General features: G+C 47.2%; 2 protein-coding genes across 5 annotated transcripts; one reads left to right on the top strand and one right to left on the bottom strand.

The window, feature by feature from the left end:
- LOC144514322 (protein NDRG3-like) lies at nucleotides 1-21,834 on the top strand. 4 transcript variants are annotated; one of them, XM_078245482.1, is made up of 17 exons: nucleotides 1-171; nucleotides 1,505-1,562; nucleotides 2,216-2,286; nucleotides 2,921-2,953; nucleotides 8,488-8,593; nucleotides 8,880-9,000; nucleotides 11,009-11,071; nucleotides 11,211-11,271; nucleotides 11,687-11,773; nucleotides 15,166-15,222; nucleotides 15,414-15,517; nucleotides 16,226-16,291; nucleotides 16,716-16,767; nucleotides 16,897-16,944; nucleotides 17,493-17,528; nucleotides 17,822-17,873; nucleotides 19,251-21,834. In XM_078245482.1, the coding sequence occupies exons 3-17, from the start codon at nucleotides 2,227-2,229 to the stop codon at nucleotides 19,424-19,426; spliced, it is 1,122 nt and encodes a 373-aa protein (XP_078101608.1). In that variant the 5' UTR covers nucleotides 1-171; nucleotides 1,505-1,562; nucleotides 2,216-2,226; the 3' UTR covers nucleotides 19,427-21,834. The 4 variants fall into 4 exon arrangements, with proteins under 4 accessions (XP_078101608.1, XP_078101607.1, XP_078101606.1 ...); XM_078245481.1 differs by having other exon boundaries at nucleotides 1,505-1,580; XM_078245480.1 differs by lacking the exon at nucleotides 1,505-1,562.
- A 1,005-nt stretch (nucleotides 21,835-22,839) lies between these two features.
- LOC144514323 (replication factor C subunit 2-like) lies at nucleotides 22,840-23,612 on the bottom strand (the record flags this gene model as incomplete). Its single annotated transcript, XM_078245485.1, has 2 exons — nucleotides 22,840-23,118; nucleotides 23,322-23,612. Coding segments are annotated over 2 exons (402 nt in total), but the record flags the coding sequence as incomplete, so codon positions are not given.
- Nucleotides 23,613-23,686: the final 74 nt, after the last annotated feature.

The following is a 23,686-nucleotide window of genomic DNA, read 5'->3' as shown; positions in this document are numbered from 1 at the left end:
GCCCCTGACCGTCCGCGTGCGGCTGACACACACACACACACACACACACACACACACAGATCAGTGTGAAGGAGGCTCGCGACCAACGGTTGCCACTTAACGCCAACGCACTACCGTTAACCGGGAGGATAACCGGAGAACTACAGAAGCTTCCGGAGCTAACGGCCGACGGTGAGTAGCAGTCCGCTAGCTGCTCTAACGGCTATTAAAGGCTATACGTTAGTGACGGTGTTGCGTCGAAGATTGTTCCCCCGTCGATACGTGTTCCCCTCTAACGCTTCCCAAAGCTGAACCAACGTTAGCTAGGTTATCTTATCATGCTAACTGTCGTGCTAACGGCAACTACTGGGGGAAGTTAGCTCCGAGGTTAGTGTTCCGCCCTTGTGGTCTGCTATGGCGATGCTGGATAAGGTTACAGGTGTGTGTGTGTGTGTGTGTGTGTGTGTGAGAGAGAGTGAGTGAGTGAGTGAGTGAGTGCGTGCGTGCGTGTGACTATCGAAGCGAAACGTCTCCCTAGTAACGGTTGCTAAGCCGAAGTCTAGAGCTAACATTAGCATCCAGGGTAATTAATTAGTTTAACGTGTGTGTGTGTGTGTGTGTGTCTCTGTGTGTGTGTGTGTGTGTGTGTGTGTGTGTGTGTGTGTGTGTGTGTGTGTGTGTGTGTGTGTGTGTGTGTGTGTGTGTGTGTGTGTGTGTGTGTCTCTGTGTCTCTCTGTCTCTGTGTGTGTGTGTGTGTGTGTGTGTGTGTGTGTGTGTGTGTGTGTGTGTGTCTCTGTGCGTGTGTGTGCCACAAATAGCTCAGTACATTCAGTTTTTAATGTTTTTTCTTCAGTTCAGCACAGAAACACGACCAGAGATCTGATGCGGAGATTATTGTTACTGTTAGTATTTATATCTGTTGTCAAGTTAACACACAGACACACACACACACACACACACACAGACACACACACAGAGACAAACACACACAGACACACACACACACACACACACACACACACACAGAGAGTCTGGCTGACAGCCAATGAGAGAAGAGATCTGTGTTTCCATCAGTTTGAACTAGAGGTGTGAATCTGGCCTCACGGTTCAGTTTCCATTACAGTGATCCTGTCAAATCAATTATAATTAGGGCTGTCAAAATAAGGCAGATTAATCTATTCCATGTTGAGGTTTGACCCGGAGCCGTTCTAGCCCCACTGGACTGTAAAATGAAGGAGGAGACGAGAATGTTCTGCCTGGATCATTATTGGAACATTTACTTATAAAAATCTTCTTCCTGCCAACCCTGGCTACCGAAATCTGGTGCCACTGATATGTCTGCTCTTCTCTCTGCTGCTCTGAAGACGATACAGGAAACACAAACACCGCTGCACCTGATGCTAGTTAACACTATACTCGACAGCAGCTAACGTTAGCCTACCGCTAGCTAGTAGCTGATTAAACACGGTTACAATGCTGACAGCTAACGCTAAACGGTGTAAAGTGTGACTGTGTTTTACTGTAGAGGATTCAACACCGGGATGTAACAATCTGCAGCTGCCGTCGGAGAAACAACACAGACGGTGTGTTCAATGAAACTGGTAAACTACAGCGTCGTGGTGCATTTGAAGTTATTGTTAAATGCCCTTTCCCATCTGGTTGTTGTTTTTGTCGTTCAACAGCAATTTACTAGTGAAATAAGTTATTGTTATACATTATTATTAATCATTTAATGTTGACCATATGGCCTTAGCAATAAACAAGCCGTTCTTTAATGTCACCAACTGTTGTTTATACCTTTTTATTTCTTTTCTTTTTTTACTTTCTTAAAAAGTCTCGGTTCAGGCACCGTTAATTATGTATGAGATTAATTTAGATTAATTAATCACAGAGTATGTAATTAATTAGATTACATTTTTTAATCGATTGACAGCCCTAATTATAATATTATGATGATAAAGGTTATATGATATAATATATATAATATGGATTCTCTCTATATAATTAACCTGTCTGTCTCTCTGTAACCTGTCTGTCTCTCTGTGTAATTAACCTGTCTGTCTCTCTGTAACCTGTCTGTCTCTCTGTGTAATTAACCTGTCTGTCTCTCTGTAACCTGTCTGTCTCGCTATATAATTAACCTGTCTGTCTCTCTGTGTAATTAACCTGTCTGTCTCTGTGTAACCTGTCTCTCTCCCTGTGTAATTAACCTGTCTGTCTGTCTGTGTTTTGGCAGTAAAGCGTCCTATGATGGAGGAGCTTCATGACGTCCAGCTGACTGAGATCAAACCTCTCCTGACGGGACAGGTGAGAGGGGCGGGGCTTAGGACATATACGAGGGGCGGGGCTTAGAACAGGAGAGAGGGGTGGAGCTTATGGCAGGATAGAGGGGCGGAGCTTATGGCATGATATAGGGTGGGTCTTAGGACATATGAAAGGGACGGGGCTTAGGGCATATGATAGGGGCGGGGCCTATGACAGGTGAGAGGGGTTGATCTTAGGACAGGTGAGAAGGGTGTGGCTTAGAACAGGTGAAAGGCGGGGGTTATGGCAGGTTAGAGGGGCGGGGCTTATGATATGTTAGAGGGGTGGGGCTTAGGACAGGTGAGAGGGGTGGTGCTTAGGACAGAGCAGAGCACATGTGTACGTTAAGAACGGTCAGAAGACAAACCTCACCTATAAATGAAGGCTTATTCAGACCTTTGAGTGATGTTGATAGACTGGTACCTTCAGTATAAAGATCTAATGTGTTTTACGGCTCCAGACAGATTTCTATTTTGGGGACGGAGGCCAACGCCTGGACTAAACTAAAGTTAAACCATCTGAGATAACATGTCCTCTGATTTATAGAGTGACCTCATGATATCCTGGGTGCTGTAACTTCTGGATTAACACATTTCATAACAGTAATGATACATAAAGTCTCTGTTTTCTGTTCCAGAACGGGAGAAATCTGCAGGACTTTGACTGTCAGGTGAGTTCACCCAGTCATCCTCATGTAGTCACACAGTTACACAGAGATCACTTCACTCTGGGTTAATGTGTGGGTTATTAAGTCTTTCTTTAAGCACCTTGGAGACATAATGAAACCTAATATAACTACAGGGATTAACTAACTAATGTCTGACCGAGCCACTTTGAATGTTTTAAACCGTATTTACCCAGATGTTCATACAACTGGTATCACTAATAACACACACACACACACACGCACGCACACAGACACACACACGCACGCACACACACAGACACACACACGCACGCACACAGACACACACATGCACACAGACACACACGCACACACGCACACACACACGCACACAGACAAACACATGCACACACACACATACACACACGCACACATGCACACAGACACATGCACACGCACACATGCACACAGACACACACGCACACACATGCACACACACATGCACACAGACACATGCACACGCACACATACACACGCACACACACATGCACACAGACACACATGCACACACACACACACACACACACAGACACGCATGCATGCACACACACACAGGCGCTAGGGTTGGGCGGTATCCAAATGTTGATACCGTCAACCCTCCTCCCTATTTTACCGGTATACGGTATTACCGTGACTAATTAAAATGATGACGTAAGGCTCAGACGGCGTCACCAAACTGTTGGCTTGTTCACCGTTCAGAAACTGAATACTAAACACTAATACTGAAACAATAATAACATAACAACTTACAAAGAACTACGTTCTCCTCCACACTGTCACGTGATGACAACCACACATAATTACATCATTATATTTTGTGGAGTGCAAGCGGGGCAGACGTGTGCTGGGGGGGCAGACATGTGCTGGGGGGGCAGACGTGTGCTGGGGGTGCAGCAGCGCGTGGACAAACTGCTGCCGGTTGGCGAGGAAAATCCTGTCTGCCTCCACAGCCAGCGCCTGATAGTCTCTGGAGGAAGAGAGGGGGGAGCAGGCCAGTGCGGTGTGCACGGGTGCTGGAAGCTGCTGCAGGAAAATGTGGGCGAAGAGGAATGAGGGCTCCGCCGCGCCCAGCACAGCCAGCATCCTCTCCGTTAAGTCGGACGGCTTGCTGTCGCCAAGGCCGTTCAGGGACAGCAGGCGGTCTGCTTTCTCCAGCTCCCACAGCTCAAAGAGGTCCAACAGGAACGTTTTGAGTGCGTCGTACTCGCCGTTAGCGGAGGAGCCTCTAACAGCGCCATAGCCCTGGCTGTTGTTGAGGCACCTAAGGCCGATACCACGTGGAAATACTCTGTAACGTCCCGTGTTATTCCTCTCAGCTGGAACTGGGCCTCGATGTGCTGAAACCACGGCCGTGGGTTGTGCTGCCAAAAGTCCGGTAACTTGATGGTGGCGGCGTAGATAGCAGCGACATTAGCCTTGCCGCTAGCAGCGGCCGCCGCCGCAGCAACAGCATTTCCACCACTGTCGTCGTTTGACATAATTCAGCTGTTAACCCTGAACTCGTATATCATAACACCTCTCCCTTAAAGGTACAGTACCTTGGTGAATGTCTCTTTCAGTCTTTATATTTGATCCTTGTCTCCTGTATAAGTGCATTGCATTTTTTTAAATGACGGTATTGAAACTGATACCGTTGCTATTTTTAGACCCAGCGGTATACCGTATTACCACCCAACCCTAAGACACACACACGTTTAGTTGATAACTAATGAGTTTTATCTTTGCAGCTGTAAAACCTATATTTCAGAGCTGTGTATGACTGTAGTTTGAATGGAAAGGAGCTGCTGTAGTCCAGCTGGCTGGCAGAGAGGCACAGTGTCTCTGTGCTCTAATTAAATCCCTCTCTGATCGGACACATTGATGCTAACTGACCCGCTGTAATTACGTCAGTCCTGCTGATCAATATCTGCTTCAGTCCTTCATCAGGAGGGTCAGACTCAGCTGCTCTACTGGACAGACATCCAGACACAGACATGGACACTTTATAAACATGCTCTTATTTGCTGTAATGTCTCATATATTCTTCTCACTTACAGTTTGGTCCACATAAAGCTCTAAAATACTTCCTTAGACATCATAGAAAAAAGTGACAAAAACTTTGAAACAAGTACAAAAAAAACACATGCACACACGCACGCACGCACGCACACAGACATGCAGACAGACGCACACACAAACAAACAAACGCACACAGACAGACAGACAGACGGGCAACAAGTGGTTGGCTGTTCAGACCTTAAGACCTTACTGCTGGTAACCAATGAGGACAGAGATCTAATCACACGGCTAGCAGGAAAGCAGCTGACCTTAATCTGTGTCTCTGTCTCCGCTGAGCCCTTTAATATTCTCTCTTTACGTCTCTCTGAACTCCCCGTCTGTCAGGATGTCTGACTGTGTGGATTTGCACCAGATCTCCTGTTCTTTAGGAGTCGAGGGGGTGAGTTAGCCACCATCATTAGCCTGCCCTGCCAACTGCTAGTTTACAGGAGGCAGCCTTTTAACCGGTTAGCTAGTTAGCTAGTTAGCCTGCTGATCTTGTTTAGCTGCAGACACGCTGCTAGCTGGCACACAGCTAACTGTTTGACTTTCTCAGCTGTATGGGTTTTGCTTCAGCTGTAGGATAGAGAGACAATCAGGCCTCTCTTTAGAATCAGAATCAGCTTTTATTGACAGGTAGGTGTTCACATACAGGGGACTTGGTTTGGTGCATCAAATCTGCTACAGAAAAAGTTCCTTTCTCAAAGCATAACTTAATAATAATAATAATAAGTTTTCATGTATGCAGACGTGCATAACAGTGAACACAGTAAGAGAAGAGAAAGTACTGGAGACTGACTACAGTCATTAGATCTGAGAAACATCTTTTAGTTAGTTTTGATGCTCACATTATTTACATTGATTCACCGTAGGTGCAGCGATCTGCTGATTCTCTGTGTTCTTTAACAGCGTAGCCCACGTAGACTTTATATCCCACAGTCAGATGGTTTAGAGAGAGAGAAAGAGAAGAGACGGAGGGACTGAGGAGACAGTTCAGAGCTGTGTTTGGTGTGGCAGAGATAGAGGCAGTGATGTTTCCTGTTTCCTGTACGGGACTCTCACACCCCCTCAAAACACCCCCACAATAGAGTCCGGAATGGGCCAAATTTTTCTGTCCGAGCCCGGCCCACATCCGACAGACACACACACACACACACACACACACACACACACAGAGCTCTCTTAAAGGAGCCGCAGCACCATTTTACAACAAATGCCTTATCACGCTGATGTGATCGAACTCGACCGAACATAATTTCTAAATATCTGTCCGAACTCGGGCTCGGGTCAGGTATCCATGCCTTACCCCACAAGTCTGATCTCTGTTACATGACTGGCCCCCGCAGCCTCAAAACACCCCCACAAGTCTGACCTCTGTTACATGACTGGCCCCCGCAGCCTCAAAACACCCCCACAAGTCTGACCTCTGTTACATGACTGGCCCCCGCAGCCTCAAAACACCCCCACAAGTCTGACCTCTGTTACATGACTGGCCCCCGCAGCCTCAAAACACCCCCACAAGTCTGACCTCTGTTACATGACTGGCCCCCCGCAGCCTCAAAACACCCCCCACAAGTCTGACCTCTGTTACATGACTGGCCCCCCGCAGCCTCAAAACACCCCCCACAAGTCTGACCTCTGTTACATGACTGGCCCCCGCAGCCTCAAAACACCCCCCACAAGTCTGACCTCTGTTACATGACTGGCCCCCCGCAGCCTCAAAACACCCCCCACAAGTCTGACCTCTGTTACATGACTGGCCCCCGCAGCCTCAAAACACCCCCACAAGTCTGACCTCTGTTACATGACTGGCCCCCGCAGCCTCAAAACACCCCCACAAGTCTGACCTCTGTTACATGACTGGCCCCCGCAGCCTCAAAACACCCCCACAAGTCTGACCTCTGTTACATGACTGGCCCCCGCAGCGGGACACAGGTGAGTTTCTACAGAAGTTGACTCAGCCTCAACTTTTTGCTGCCTAGGTGCACTACCCCCATCTAAAGGAACACACAGACTTATCTGGACTTTGTCTCAGAGCGTATCCCCAGAGTTAGATAGTCCATACACACCCTTCTCATCTCCGTGGGTGTAGGGCAACACCTGAAAAGCACCGTTGTTACTCTCTGCTCCTCACCACGGGGCTTCTCAGGTGCTGCGAGCAAATCACTCCGCCCAAGTAGCAGAAGTAGCAGTGCTTTGGCTTCTGAGAATCTAGTTCCCATTGTGTATACGGTTAGAAGATGGCTCATGTGACCTTGTTATTTGTACACGCTGTGACTCTACAACATGTAAAGAGGAAAATGTTGGATACGGTGAATAAGACAAAGTCCCAATAAGTCGGCGTGGTTCTTTAAAATGAATGTGCAGATCTGCGTTTTTCCGCCGCACCGTCTGATGGCTGACGCAGGCAGTGTGAATGCACGGTAAATGAACCGCCCTGCGCTGGCTGTGCCTCGGTTTTCCTACGGGGAGAGCGGTGGAGACAACTCGTAACGAAGCGCTACCCTTGGCGTGGCGCACCGCTCAAAAATGCTTCCAAACGCTGCGCTCAAAGTTCAAATTACTTCAACTTTGACCTTAATGCCGCTGACCTTTCAAGGCGCAACCAGAGCCAGAAGCAATGATGACGTACAGTCGTATGCCATCTGCTCTGTGCTCTAGCTCGCTGTTATACCTCTCTGATCTACGTAGACGGGTAGGCATCTTAAACTCTGAATGTGATCAGGAAAGGGTTCATTGCTCCAGTAAGTCACACTTTGCCTTGGTGATTGGTGCATACAAACCCAAACATATTAGACAGATGTGATCAGTTTCTCTGTGTTGATGATGAGCTGCTGACTGTGTGATATCAGAAGGATGTTTTCTGCTTCCTCGTGTTAAATGAGATGAGAGAAACCCCCGCTGGTACCTGCCCGCAGTGTGTTCACTTACAGTGGCTTGCATAAGATTATGAACCTATGATAAAGCTGACTAAAAAGAGGAATAAAAAATCTAAATACATTAAAACAGCCCCACATCATCACATACCCTTCACCATACCCCCACATCATCACATACCCTTCACCATACCCCCACATCATCACATACCCTTCACCATACCCCCACATCATCACATACCCTTCACCATACCCCCACATCATCACATACCCTTCACCATACCCCCACATCATCACATACCCTTCACTATACCCCCACATCATCACATACCCTTCACCATACCCCCACATCATCACATACCCTTCACCATACCCCCACATCATCACATACCCTTCACCATACCCCCACATCATCACATACCCTTCACCATACCCCCACATCATCACATACCCTTCACCATACCCCCCCATCATCACATACCCTGGTGAAGGGTTCATAAACTTATGAGCACCACTGTAGCTGCAGCGTGAGATACGTTAACGTTTGTCTCTCCCCCCCCCCCGGAGGCTGCTGCTCAACTGTTTGTTGTCTGCTGTGTTGTTCAGGAGCACGATGTGGAGACGGCCCACGGTGTGCTGCACGTTACCATGAGGGGCGTTGCTAAGGGCAACCGACCCACGATCCTCACCTACCATGACGTCGGACTCAACCGTGAGTATAAATACGCACAGTCATCGTTACAGAGCTACAGTACGGAGGAAAAACAGGAGAAACACGGAGCTATTAGATTCTTTATATCTCATTTAATGCTTCACATTAAAACCAAATAATGTTTCACACATCCACCAGTCTGTAAATAATCTGTGTGTGTGTGTGTGTGTGTGTGTGTGTGTGTGTGTGTGTGTGTGTGTGTGTGTGTGTTTGTGTGTGTGTGTGTGTGTGTGTGTGTGTGTGTCTGTGTCTGTGTCTGTGTGTGTGTGTGTGTGTGTGTGTGTAGATAAGTCTTGCTTTAACAGCCTGTTTAACTACGAGGACATGCAGGAAGTGACACAGCATTTCTCAGTCCTGCATGTTGACGCTCCAGGACAGCAGGAGAACGCTCCTGTATTTCCCACCGGGTAATACAAACACACACACACACACACACACACAGGAATATTTCCCACACACAGACACACACACAGACACTCACACACACACAACCACACACAGACAAAGACTCACACACAACCACACACAGACAAAGACACACACACACACACACACACCACACAAAGACACACACACACACACACACACACACACACACACACACAGACAGTCACACAGACAGACACACACACACAGAGACACACACACAGACACAAAACACACATACACACACACACACACACGCACACACGCGTGTGTACACAAACCAGTCCTCTACATTCCCAGTGTTTCCCCTGAGCTGTCACCAGGACGTACGTGTTGTGAATCAGCAGAACAAACATCAGATCTTTGATGGAGTGGAGCTTGACGGCACGGTGAGCAGCAGGTGTTTTGTTGGTGCTGGCTCAGAGACGAGGAGCCTCCTGTACAACATCAACGTCTTTAATAAAACCAAACAGAATAAGCACAACAACATGTCACATGTTAACTTGGAGTGGGGGATAGCATACTATCGCGAAGTACCTCAGTATCTTTCATCAAACTATGTATCAAGGAATGTCTGTGACGCTGTACAGCAGCGGAGACAGGGTCAAAACAGCGACTAGGGACAAATCTAGTGACTCTCTGTAGAAGAGGGACGCCAGTATTGTCCAGAGAGAGGGAGACCTTTCTCCCTTCCAGCCGCTCTCTGTCACTTCTGACTAGGGCTGGGTATCACTGGTACCAGTACCAATACCGTGACTGCTTTACCGTGACTTCATTACCGGTTCCTAAATGACGATTTTTGCAGCCGAACTCCCAGCAGTGCTGTTGTCTTTAACTTGTGTGTTTGGTGATTGTGTCAGGAGATGTCGGGGGGGATTATAAAATCATGATTTCATCAGTGAAACACAAACGGGCACGCGCTCTCTCTCTCTCTCTCTCTATCTCTCTCTCTCTCTCTCTCTCTCTCTCTCTCTCTCTCTATACTCTCTCTCTCTCTCTCTCTCTCTCTCTCTCTCTCTCTCTCTCTCTCTCTCTCTCTCTCTCTCTCTCTCTCTCTCTCTCCAAACGGACACGCTCTCTCTCTCTCCAAATGGACACGCTCTCTCTCTCTCTCTCTCTCCAAACGGACACGCTCTCTCTCTCTCTCTCTCTCTCTCTCTCTCCAAACGGACACTCTCTCCAAACGGGCACTCTCTCTCCGGGCATGCGCTCTCTCCAAACGGACACGCTCTCTCTCTCCAAACGGACACGCTCTCTCTCTCCAAACGGGCACGCTCTCTCTCTCCAAACGGGCACACTCTCTCTCTCCAAACGGACACGCTCTCTCTCTCCAAACGGACACGCTCTCTCTCTCTCTCTCTCCAAACGGACACGCTCTCTCTCTCTCTCTCCAAACGGACACGCTCTCTCTCTCTCTCTCCAAATGGACACGCTCTCTCTCTCTCTCCAAACGGACACACTCTCTCTCTCTCTCTCCAAACGGACACGCTCTCTCTCTCTCTCTCCAAACGGACACGCTCTCTCTCTCTCTCTCTCCAAACGGGCACGCTCTCTCTCTCTCTCTCTCCAAACGGACACGCTCTCTCTCTCCAAACGGACACGCTCTCTCTCCAAAGCGGACACGCTCTCTCTCTCTCCAAACGGACACGCTCTCTCTCTCTCTCTCTCTCCAAACGGGCACGCTCTCTCTCTCTCTCCAAACGGGCACACTCTCTCTCTCCAAACGGACACACTCTCTCTCTCCAAACGGACACGCTCTCTCTCTCTCTCTCTCCCTCTCTCTCTCTCTCTCCAAACGGACACGCTCTCTCTCTCTCTCTCTCTCTCCAAACGGACACGCTCTCTCCAAACGGGCATTCTCTTTATTTACACATGAGAATCTAACTTTTTGGTAGAATAACAAAAACTGAAACAACAGAGAAATGTATCTGTTTCTTTAGACAATAATAACACAACACTGTGTGTGTGTGTGTGTGTGTGTGTGTGTAGGTACCAGTACCCCTCCATGGATGAGCTGGCGGAGATGCTGCCGTCTGTCCTGACTCAGCTTCAGTGAGTCTGCTGTCTTCTTTGCAAAGCATGCTGGGTATATAAGTAGGAACACACATTTTGTTAAGTCATCCTGATTTGTGTGTGTGCGCGTGTGTGTCTCTGTGTGTCTGTCTGTGTGTGTGTGTGTGTGTGTTATCAGAGTGAAGAGTGTGATTGGTATCGGCGTTGGAGCTGGAGCCTACATCCTCACCAAACTGGCGGTAAGTAAATCAACTTTCTAAAGTGTTAAGTTAAGATAGGAAGAGTGTTACACCCCGGGGACATAGTTTCTGTTCTGAGTACTATCAGACTGTGATTACAGGACTATCAGACTGTGATTACAGGACTATCAAACTGTGATTACAGGACTATCAGACTGTGATTACAGGACTATCAAACTGATTACAGGACTATCAGACTGTGATTACAGGACTATCAGACTGTGATTACAGGACTGTGATTACAGGACTATCAGACTGTGATTACAGGGCGATGAAGCCACGTAACAATCCCCTCAACTCACCATACGGAGACAGTGGATTTTAAGTTTTCTCAGGATGTTTTTAACAGAATGATCTACAGACAAATGAGTGAAATATTCCTTTTTTTAGTTGTGATGATGATGATGTGTTTCAGCTGAATGAGCCGGCTCTGGTGGAGGCTTTAGTTCTCATCAACATCGACCCCTGTGCTAAAGGCTGGGTGGACTGGGCTGCTTCTAAGGTCTCACACACACACACACACACACAGAAAAAACGCGCGCACACACACAGTCACACACATAGACACACACTCACACACAGTCACAGACACACACACACACACACACACACACATAGACACACACTCACACACCGTCACACACACAGACACACACACACACACACACAGCGACACACACAGCGACACAGACGTCTCTTTCTCTATGTTAAATAGACTGTTCCGGACACTTTCGACACACTTTACAGTAAAATGTCCCATAAGATATCAATAAGCCTGATTGGCTTATCTGTCTCTTGGGGTGGGCCTTACACATATACTAATGATGACTCTGGGTTACCGTGAGGGCTCACAGTATTCCAGACGGCCAGACAAAGTGTCTCTGTGAATGTTAGTGTCCCTCCTGGCTCCTCGGGGCAGGAATCAGCGCTCCCTGACCCTTGAACACCTTTGTGTTGAAGCGAGGAGTAGGGTTGGGTACCTTTCGCATCTGAATACCAGTATCGATACTGGTACCTCAAATTTGGTTCCGGTACCCAACGGTACTTTTTTTGGTACTTTCCCTCGGTCTGTTACAAAAAAAAAAATTTCAGTTGTAAAAATAATTCCAAACCTATTTATCCTATTTACTTAGAACATTCTGTTATTTATTCAGAATATTTTACACTGACAGAAATTAAATAAAAACTAGAACTGCAAGCAGTTATGACGGGGTCCAAGCCTCCGATGCCAGTCGCCCCCGATGACCCGGGGAGCTGCGCCAATGCGGGACCTAAAACAATACGTAGGGGGGGGCAAACGTTGGGGAATATCGAGAGGTTTGATCCGCAAGGTCTGCCATACATTGCCGTTGCAAATGTAGCGGTTAACAGTTCACCTCCATGCATACACATACCTTTAACAGTTCTCTACAATAAACAAACTTCTTCACCCCCCTGACCACAGGAGACAGCAGAGAGAAATGAGAGAGTGACTGAGGGGGGGGGGGAGGCAGGTGTGGTGGTTGAAGGAGCAGGGGAGGTGGTCAGGTTGTTGTAAATGGTGTCATAGGCGCCGATTTAGTTTTCGTCCGTGGGTGCTCACTGGCGCACGCCCTTTAAAAAAAAAAAAAAAACTAGTCAAAAATTTGTTTGCATTTCAGAACCTTAGGAAATGGACAGCGACCGACACGAACACACACGCCTATTAACTCGATAATTAAGCCGTAAAGTAGGCTTTCAACTCAGGACAGCGCCGCTTCTCACAAATACAGATAGGATTGGAGATGAAAAGTTTAACTGACACGTAACCGCGATCAGCTTTGTGGGAAATTAAGAATCAATGCCACCGACATAACCAATCACACTATGTCAGACGCTCCACTCAGCACCAACTGCAATGTTTAATTTGAAATGAATGGAGCCTACTGGCAGTCTGGCACACGTGGGTGCTCAGTATTTTCCGTGGGTGCTCCCACGGTATCGGCGCCTATGAATCATGTCGATTTTGGATTCAAAAAATGAGAGAAAAGAGTTTGTATTTGCATTCGTCCACTGTGAAGGTTGTAGAAACTTTGTCAGGTGGGTTAAGAAGTTTGTTTATTTTTGAAAACCAGGGGAGCATGCGAAAGCAAAAACCAAAACATAACGTAGGAGGCAAACATCAGTAAATATTGAGAAGTGTGAGCTGCAAGGTCTGTGGTACATTCCCATTGCAAATATGCCATTAACATTGATTGAGTAAAAGGGACAAAACTCGTCTACGTTGATTATAGCGCCCCCTAATGGCCGATCTTCGCCATATTTGGTACAGAGCCTCAGAGCGACATGCAGAACGAGCATCACAGGTTTCGTGTTGATTGCATTTACTGTGGCAGAGATATTGCAATTGCAAATTTCCCATTTAAATGCATTGAGTTATTGGCCGAAACAAGTAAACGTTGCTTATAGCGCCCCCTAAAGGCCGATCTTTGCCAAATTTGGTACAGAGCATCGTAGTGGGATGTTGAACAACGATCTCAAGTTCTTTGCTGATAACATTTAATTTGGCCGAGATATGATATGATACGTGTGTGGTAGCTAGCTAGGAACATTAGTTTGGTCGTCAAATGCGCATACTTTAACGTAGCAAAATTCTTTGTACAACTTTCAGTCAGGTCTATAGGGAGATGCTATCTACCAGGTTTCGTGCTGATTGGTTGCACGGCCTAGGGCGAGTTCAAAAAAGTTGGTTTTGCGCATTGTGCGATATTGCGAAAAAACTTTTAAGCGGAAATGGGCGTGGCCTATATCAGGTGATTCAGCTTGATTCAAGGAAGACGTGGATGTAAGGATTTCTAATGCGCGATGTGTAATGTGGGAGTTAAAGGCAAAAAAACACTATAGTGCCACCTAGTGGTCCACATGTGTAATGTTTGGTAGGTGTGGTCCATGACCCATTGTCTATCTACCCTGTAAATTTAAAGTTGTTCACGTTAGTGTAAGTAGTAAATCTAGACGTGTGTCCCACAGGCCACGCCCACTTTGACCCCTCAGTACCCCACTCTAGGGTTGGCCTCAGGAGTGGCCCTACATGGTACCCAACACATTTTGTAAAAATCGGATGAGCGGTTCATGAGATATAAACTTTTTGTACTTGTAGTTCCCCCTAGTGGCCAATTTTTGTAAAACGTGTGGGTGACCTTCAGAGGGTCATGGTAAACAATAATCTAAAGTTTGGCGTTGATGGCAGTTATTTTGGCCGAGATATGGCAAAGTTGGTGTTTTCATAGTTAGCTACACAAATTAGTTTGGGTGTAATATGCACAATTTTTATCGTATAAAAATTATTTTTATAACTTTTTGTCAGGTCAATCTGGAGATGCTACCTGCCAAGTTTCGTGCCAATTGGTAGCACGGTCTAGGAGGAGATAGAAAAAGTAGGTTTTTGATAAATCGCGATTTTTCACGCATAAAAGTTTAGGCGGAAATGGGCGTGGCCTATATCACGTGATGTTTGAATGTACGGTGTGGGAGTTATAGGGCCAAACACGTTTTCTTCTGCTATAGCGCCACCTAGTGGTGGAAGTGGGTCAATTGTTGCGCCTGAGGTCCTTGCGGAGTTCTGGACCAGTCCTGAAAATGACAACCCCCCACCATGTACGGTTTAGGCTGTAGTCGGAGTTTTACGCGGAGAAGAATAATGGAAAAAAATAATAATCTTTAGAAAAACAACAGGGTTCCACAGCCCTTCCAGACTCGGGCTTGGACCTCTGCAGAGAGCAGAGGTCCGACACACACATTATGTTTACATTACTCAACATAATATGATGTTGAGTAATGAAGAGTCATAATATGATGTTGAGTAATGAAGAGTCATAATGTGATGTTGAGTAATGAAGAGTCATAATGTTTGTGATGTGTTTGTGTGTCCTTCAGCTGAGCGGCTGGACCAGCAACCTGGTGGACACCATCATGGGACATCACTTCAGCGCTGTGAGACAAACAGGCTTTACAAGAAATACAAGATATAGAGGAGCTGTCTGGGGTCCACACTCAACTGTTGACTGTGTGTGTGTGTCTGTGTCTCTCTGTGTGTGTGTGTGTGTGTGTGTGTGTGTGTGTGTGTGTGTCTCTGTGTGTGTGTGTGTATGTATGTGTGTGTGTGTGTGTGTGTGTGTGTGTAGGATGAGTTGACCGACAACATGGAGATCGTCCAGACCTACAGGCTCCACATCTCTCAGGATGTACCTCAGGACAACTTGGCCATGTTCTACAACAGCTACGACAGGTAGGAAGCCCTCAGAGCTGTCGGGGACTAACTCCACAAACATACGCTGAAGCACCGGGAAACAGGGAGATTTTCATTTTGGCTCCCATGTTATTCACTCTATCCGGCCACACCAGCCTGCGCGCTGCAGCGATCATTTCGGCGTCTCCTTTACTCCTTCCGAGAGTGAATGTGTCGAGCCAGGCAGGTAATCGCATACAGGAAGACCACAGTGCAGCCCAATACTTTACAAAATTACATTTCAAAATAAACACCCAGGTTTATGGTGATTTTGGCTATCTTGACGCCTCAGCTGGTCTACAGTAATACAGGTGATCAGACACACGGAGAGACAGACACACACACACAGAGACAGAGTCACACACACACACAGACACACACACACACACACAGAGACAGACACACACACACACACACTCACTGGGGAGAGAGACGTTTGTAGAGTGGAGAGGAGAAGGATCTCTTTGTGACCGGCGGGGAGAAGTGTGTGTCTGGTATGAATAGCCAGGCGAGCGATGAGGCATGAATCTACGCTTCACTGCTACTGGTGGTGCTGCAGCGAGTCGTGTGTGTTTCTGGTGTAAGGGCGGTAACACACCTGCAGCTAGTTCGCTCTGGTCCCAATCAGCTGATGAGTTTGTAAACTTGGAGCGATTTCTGTATATTTATTATTGTGTGTCTGTCTGTGTGTGTGTCTGTGTGTGTTAGTCGTACTGAGTTGCAGATAGAGCGTCCTCTCCCTGGTCTGAATGAAAACTCGGTCAACACCCTCAGGTAACATTTATTCTCTCTGTTTGTTTAACAGTCCTACATTAACAGTGTTTCTCCTACGTTGACTACTTTAGTCTTTAAAGTCTTTTTAAATATGTATCAGTTACCTCATGAACCAAGCTTCACATCAGCATAAATACGTCCCTTTTAAAGCTGTTTTCCTGTTACTTCCGTCATATCTTTAGAAGTAACGTAGCATTTAAAAAGCTATTTCATTTGCATAAAAACAAACTGTCAGTTACATCAGAATCACTGTCCTGTTAGATCTAATCTGACGGATGATATGAGACAGGTACACATCCATCAGTCGCGCTTCTGTTTTTAAGGTTTTTTGTGTTGTATAATAGTGTGTGTCTGTGCGTGCGTGTGTGTGTGTGTGTGCGTGTGTGTGTGCGTATGTGTGTGTGCGTGTGTGTGTGTTTCTCAGGTGTCCCGCTCTGCTGGTGGTTGGAGACACATCGCCTGCTGTTGATGTCGTGGTGAGTGTCTGCCCTGTTTCCATGACAACAGCCAGTATGTGATGTCACATTGTTATAAACTGTGTGTGTGTGTGTGTGTGTGTGTGTGTGTGTGTGTGTGTGTGTGTGTGTGTGTGTGTGTGTCTGCAGGTGGAGTGTAACTCCAGACTTAACCCCACCAAGACCACCCTGCTCAAGGTAACTGTCTGTCTCTCTGTCTGTCTGATGTAAACAAACTGCACCTTGTTTTCCTGATGTAGATGATAGTTCAGGTTACTTGCAGGTAGATTACGACACAAAACTATGAAAACATACAACTGATAGGAATAGTGGAGGTTCCACCAATCCGATCATAAAGTCAGTTAGTGGCTGTAAGGACAGGTGTGTCCATGGATGTTGGGAGTGATATAGACCTTTTCCTACTATGACTTGTTGACATGTCATAGTAGCAAAAGCACAGGTGTATTCAAACCCATTAATGATGGCTGCATTCCTCTTAGGAGAGGTCCTGGTGTTGTTCATGCTGACTCACTGAAATATCTCACTGGGACACTAGATAGAACTGAGCCATCGTTAAGGTGATCAGTCTCAGCTGTGCTCTTCCTACTATGACAAGTCAACATGTCTGCTGTGAAAAAGGTCCGTTGTGTTTAGCATCTGTAGCATGTTAGGTTTTAAACCTCTTAAAGGGAACCTGTTTAGCTGTAGCTGTTGTCACCACATGTTGTTCTGTTTCTGTCCACTAGATGGCCGACTGTGGAGGACTTCCTCAGGTGGTGCAGGTGAGTCTGAGCCTCTGACTGTCCTCGGTCCTCGTCTGGTGTTCAGCTGAAGTTAGCCGTGCCCCGCTCCGTGCCCCGCTCCGTGCCCCGCTCCGTGCCCCGCTCCCTGTCCCGCTCCCTGTCCCGCTCCGTGCCCCTCTCCCTGTCCCGCTCCGTGCCCCGCTCCGTGCCCCGCTCCGTGCATGTCAGCCATCCGTCAGTCAGACGGGTTTGTCTCTCTGTCTTTAAAACAGCCAGTGATGAGTTTTGAGCGTGTTGGGCCGGTCTGACTGTGTGTTTGTCTCTGTCCTCAGCCGGGGAAACTGGCCGAGGCCTTCAAGTATTTTGTCCAGGGGATGAGCTACAGTGAGTACCTTCTCATATCTTCTGGAACTGTTACACAAACACTTGATGTCTTTCACACGTACATCCAGGAGAAGATTTTCTTTAAGTTCCTTTTTATTCATAAAAACAGACTAACTTCAGCTTGCATGCCTCCCACTGAGTTTGACTGAGTTGTGTCTGTATTTGAGCTTCCTGTTGGTCTTTGTGTCTCTGTGTTAAATGTCCTCACATCTCAACTCTGTCTCAGAGCTTTAGACACATTTTACTCTTCTCTTTGACTTTAACTAAACTAAAACTGTTAGTTTAATCAGTTTTACTGAATGAAAACTAATATTTTACACCCAGCTGCTCAATCAAAAGGTGTGTGTGTGTGTGTGTGTGTGTGTGTGTGTGTGTGTCTCTGTCTGTCTGTCTGTCTGTCTGTCTGTGTGTGTGTGTGTGTGTGTGTGTGTGTGTCTACAGCCATGCTTCCCTGTAAGTAGCAGTTGTTGGTGTGTTATCTCTCAGCCTGTTCTGTCCTCTCTGCTCTCGTTCTTCTTCTCTTTGTTTCCTCCAGTCCCTCATGTTGTGTTAAACCGCCTGAGCAGCCAATCAGGTATCAGGATTACACACACTTCCTCGCTACTCTCCATTTCCATCTTTGTTTCTGTGTGTCTGCATGCTGCTGCAGTGAGAGTGACAGCATGTCTCCTCTCACTGATAGATCAGAAGATAACGTGTGTGTGTGTGTGTGTGTGTGTGTGTGTGTGTGTGTGTGTGTGTGTTTCATCGTTTGTGAAGCTAATGCTGCTCACACAACGTGACCACATGATGACATCATCACCATTACAACGTGCACGATGAACACAACCAATAGAGTCTCAGGGATTCTTTGAGTTAGCTTCTTCTCGGTGTTCAGGGCCGTAACCTCTGCTGAACGTTAGTTGTGTTTGAAAATGGAAACGATGATCACGTGATACCTCTGATTGGCTCCGTAACATCTGCCCAGATGTGGGGCTCCGTAACATCTGCCCGGATGTGCGGCTCCGTAACATCTGCCCGGATGTGGGGCTCCGTCACATCTGCCCGGATGTGGGGCTCCGTCACATCTGCCCGGATGTGGGGCTCCGTCACATCTTCCCAGATGTGGGGCTCCGTCACATCTGCCCGGATGTGGGGCTCCGTAACATCTGCCCGGATGTGGGGCTCCGTAAAATCTGGGCAGATGTGGAGCTCCGTCACATCTGCCCAGATGTGGAGCTCTGTAACATCTGGGCAGATGTGGAGCTCCGTAAAATCTGGGCAGATGTGGAGCTCTGTAACATCTGGGCAGATGTGGAGCTCCAGTGGGAACGGAGCCTTCATCACATCTGAGTCCAGTCTGAATGCTCCTAACACATCCATGCCCCCCCCCCCCAGTGCCCACAGTTGGTATGACCCGGCTGGTCCGCTCCAGGACTCACTCGGCCTCCAGCGTGGGCTCCACGGACGGCGTGCGGAGCCGCAGTTCTACCAACGTGCTGCCAGAGGGCGCTCTCTCTGCCAGCCCGCCGCTCACAGCCACCACCAGACGCACCATCCAGATGATGGCGTAGGAACGCTCCACTCTGGTTCCTCTTTACTCTCTCCTCCTCTCTCTCTGTCTCTCGCTCTCTCTCTTTACTCTCTCCTCTCTCGCTCTCTCCTCTCTCCGTCTCTCTTTACTCTCTCCTCCTCTCTCTCTGTCTCTCGCTCTCTCTCTTTACTCTCTCCTCTCTTGCTCTCTCCGTCTCTCTTTACTCTCTCCTCTCTCGCTCTCTCCGTCTCTCTTTACTCTCTACTCTCTCTTTACTCTCTCCTCTCTCGCTCTCTCCGTCTCTTTACTCTCTACTCTCTCTTTACTCTCTCCTCTCTCCTTCTCTCTCCTCTCTCAGAGGCTGTGTGAACTCTCCTCCGTCTCTCCACACTAACTGTCGTAGTTGTAAACGTTCTTCCCAAAGATTTAACATCTCACCTGACCTAAAGTAGAGAAACAGCTTCAGGCTGCCTGTCAGGATCCCCTGATCAAAGTCCTGATTGGATCCCATGTCTGATGTCTGATTGGATATCAGTCGGGTTAGGGTTTGTTCATCTCCTTGAAAGCTTTTGTTTCTTACTTCCTCCCTCGAGCCGTGCGTCTCTACAGCTGGTTCATATTTACAGTTGTGTTGTATTTCTTCTCTTTTTATTATTACTCTATTATAATCTTATTATTCTGTTAGGACTGTTGTTGATGGACGTTTTGGTTGATAAGAAGCGGAAGTCACAAAGTGTAGATGAACACTCCTGCTGCTGAACAGCTGTTATTTAAGAGTATACTTCACGCGTCATCTTTGGAGGAACCAGACTTCAGGGCTCAAACCATCTCCGGTGCAGTTTGTGGCTCGTTGTCTCCTCGTAATCTCTGTTGGTCAGCGTTCCTCCAGATGAACCTCAACAACCGGCGACTAGCAGCAGCTTCAGAGGGAACGGCCACGAGCCGATAGAAATGACTAACAGCTGTCTCTGTACTCGGTATCTCCATTCCTAAAGTTTTGATACCTGAACTCGACACCACTTCCTGAAAGATACTGTTTTTCAAACCTATTTTATAAAAATCCATTTTAACACAAAGAAAGTAAATTAGACATTACGGTACAAATCTCTTCTTTCCCAGCTGCTTCCAGTTACCTGTGAGAGAAACCTAAAAGTCGACGTGGCCCAAAACTAGATTAGATGTCTTTCAAACAGCCCAAATATCTCTTCAGTTAGTCGCTCACGTAGGAAACGTTTCCGCCACGTAAAACCTGAAAAAGCTCCTAGAAGTTTCTCTGTGAATGTCAGATTCCTGTCGGCCGTTTGAGGCCTCAGAGGGAGCGTTAGTGATATGAAGGGGACTTGTTGCTTCATCCTCTGACATCTCCCTTGGCCGGGGATCCTGCAGGCGAGCAGTCACCTGGCGTGTTCCTCTTGGTTTCTGCACGATATCACTCTATATTTACGGAGCTGTTCCTGAAGCGTCAGCAGCATGCTCTGTGCCGTGAAATCAGTTCAAACACCTTCACGTGACATCATGTACACGTTACAAATGGAGTTAGTCTTGTTGCTGTTTGTTTGTTTCTGGACTGAAAGCTGCCAGCGGTGTTGATTATTCATTATTAATTATTCTCTGACTGTAAACACTCGTCTGGCTTCGGTGAAATACATTTTGATGATTTGCACTTTAACGATCGCTGTGTTAGAGAAGACAAACTGATGATGAGGAGGAGGAAGTGGCGCCAGCAGTCCTGATCCTGTACGCAGCGGTCATACTTTATGTTTTCATGTTGTGACTGATGTGGAAGTCTTCTCTGCTCTTACTGAACCGCTGAGTGGGACAACTCTACGTGACTGGTCTCTGAGCTGACAGAGAGAATCAGAGAGTAACCCAGAACACACACAGATACAGAGAGAGAGACACACACACACACACACACACACACACACAGAGACACACACACACACAGAGAGACACACACACATATACAGAGACACACACACACATATACAGAGAGACACACACACAGATACAGAGAGAGAGACACACACACACTGGTTTACTGTGTGTGTGTGTGAGAGATAACGTGCGTACTATGGATCAGAAGGCTGCTGGCGCCGCTGGCTCCTGTAGTTTGAGGCAGTGACGCTGAACGTTTCCATGACTACTGTTAAAGCTACGGCACTGCACAACAGGAAGTGAATCCTGGGATTAGTTTGCAGCGTCACGGCGACTCTCGTTAGGGGCTCTGTAGCGTTGAAACGTTTCCTGGAAACAAAAAGCTGTTGAGAGACGAGCATCTCTGTTCTGTTATTCTATCTCCGCCGTCTGTTCTTAATATTAATATTTATTACTTCTTACTGCTGAGATTTGTACTGAAGCGTTCTGTAGCTGTTCTGTTTCTTAAAGTTCGATGTTATCACTTTTAATGTAAGCCAGTTTGTAATGAAATAAAGCTCGTTATCCAAAGTCACGGTCTGGCCTCAATTTACTTCAGTAAAAGTACCAATACTGCCATGTACAACATCTTAAGGAAACTTATATAACCTGGTTACTGTGTAAGCAGCATTTTACCCACCAGACTCCATGTAAATAATCAGGACTTTTAGCGTGTATAGAGCCAGCATATCTCCACATGTAAATGGGTGAATTAAGGGTTTATTTCAACCAAACCAGAGTGGTGATTGTTGGAACAGTGGAAAGATGAACCAAGACGGCTTTTGATAGTTTTATTTAGTTTCTGTCCACTTTGAATGAAGTGTGTTTTACGATGATAAAAGTCCTGATTATTTACATGGAGTCTGGTGGGTTTGGTGATGGTGATTTCGGGGCTGTTTCATGTTAAACAAACGATCTTACTCTTTAACTAAAAACTTTCTCTGTAGGGATCCATCCCATAATGTTGTCAGACACTTAGAATAATAATCTGAGTCTGTCAGCAGCAACAACACAACTTTTAGTGACTCTAACTGCTGCTGAACATTAGTCCTGTAGGGTAACATTACAGCTTGTTACTAACTGCTGCTGAACATTAGTCCTGTAGGGTAACATTACAGCTTGTTACTAACTGCTGCTGAACATTAGTCCTGTAGGGTAACATTACAGCTTGTTACTAACTGCTGCTGAACATTAGTCCTGTAGGGTAACGTACAGCTTGTTACTAACTGCTGCTGAACATTAGTCCTGTAGGGGTAACATTACAGCTTGTTACTAACTGCTGCTGAACATTAGTCCTGTAGGGTAACATTACAGCTTGTTACTAACTGCTGCTGAACATTAGTCCTGTAGGGTAACATTACAGCTTGTTACTAACTGCTGCTGAACATTAGTCCTGTAGGGTAACATTACAGCTTGTTACTAACTGCTGCTGAACATTAGTCCTGTAGGGTAACATTACAGCTTGGTTCTGGTTTAATACTGGACCAGTTTCAGAGATTGTTGTTCCATCAGACACTCAGACATGGAGACAGAGAGTCCAGGGTGGAACAACAACATTATGGAAAGTTCTCCTTTAAGCACAGGTACAGCTCTGAGTCCAGTTCAACAGACACTGTGTGGACACGGATCAGTGAACAGATGATTTATTTCTAGTCTCTGGTGTAACGTGAGCATTAACGTGAGCGATGGCGTGCAGCAGTTCCTTCAGCTGGCAGCGGGGGGCGCCGTCTTGCTGCAGAGACGCCCCAGCAGCCCGGCCATCTGCAGCAGAGAGTTCACGCCTTCAGACATCCTCATGTGAGTGTAGCCGATCTCCTGCAGCACACAAACACATCACGCCGTTACCACAGTTACTACAACCGTTACCAAGAGGCTCTGAGGGGTTATGATGATAATAATAAGTGGGCAGGGCTAACCATGACTATAAGTGGGCGGAGCTTCTGTGTTGAGTGGGCAGGGCTAACGCTAATGAGGGGCGGGGCTAACCTTGGTGGTGCTAATAAGGGGGCGGGGCTAACCTTGATGAACTCCAGCTTGAGGTACTCTGCCATGGGGAGGGTCTTGCAGACCCTGAAGATGTTCCCGATGATGTCATCTGGCGAGTATCCGAGCGCCCACAGCGCCTCCACCACGCGGTACGCCTCGTCGATGTCGCCCGCCACGCAGTGTCCCAGCATGCCTTTCACCAGCAGAGGGTGGGGCTCGTCGCACACTTTGAACACGTTCTCGCTGTTGATGAAGCCGAAGCCGGAGTGGGTCGACTGCAGATTGTTCAGCGCCTGTAAGACGCACAGGAAGTCAGCAGGACACACAGGAAGTCATCACAACCTCTCCTACCTGTCTCTCCTACCTGTCTCTCCCACCTCTCTCATGTCTCCTACCT

Source organism: Sander vitreus, unplaced genomic scaffold, assembly GCF_031162955.1.
Source record: "Sander vitreus isolate 19-12246 unplaced genomic scaffold, sanVit1 ctg542_0, whole genome shotgun sequence".
NCBI classification, from domain to species: domain Eukaryota; kingdom Metazoa; phylum Chordata; class Actinopteri; order Perciformes; family Percidae; genus Sander; species Sander vitreus.
Note: the sequence above shows the minus strand (reverse complement) of the source record. Positions and strands in the feature narration are given on the sequence as shown.

Excerpts from the sequence above, each read along its gene's own strand:
- LOC144514322 (XM_078245480.1), top strand. The coding sequence starts at position 2,227 with ATGATGGAGGAGCTTCATGACGTCCAGCTGACTGAGATCAAACCTCTC. Across the intron at positions 11,774-15,165 it reads TGGACTGGGCTGCTTCTAAG|CTGAGCGGCTGGACCAGCAA; the intron begins GTCTCACACACA and ends TGTGTCCTTCAG. Across the intron at positions 16,768-16,896 it reads CGCCTGCTGTTGATGTCGTG|GTGGAGTGTAACTCCAGACT; the intron begins GTGAGTGTCTGC and ends GTGTGTCTGCAG.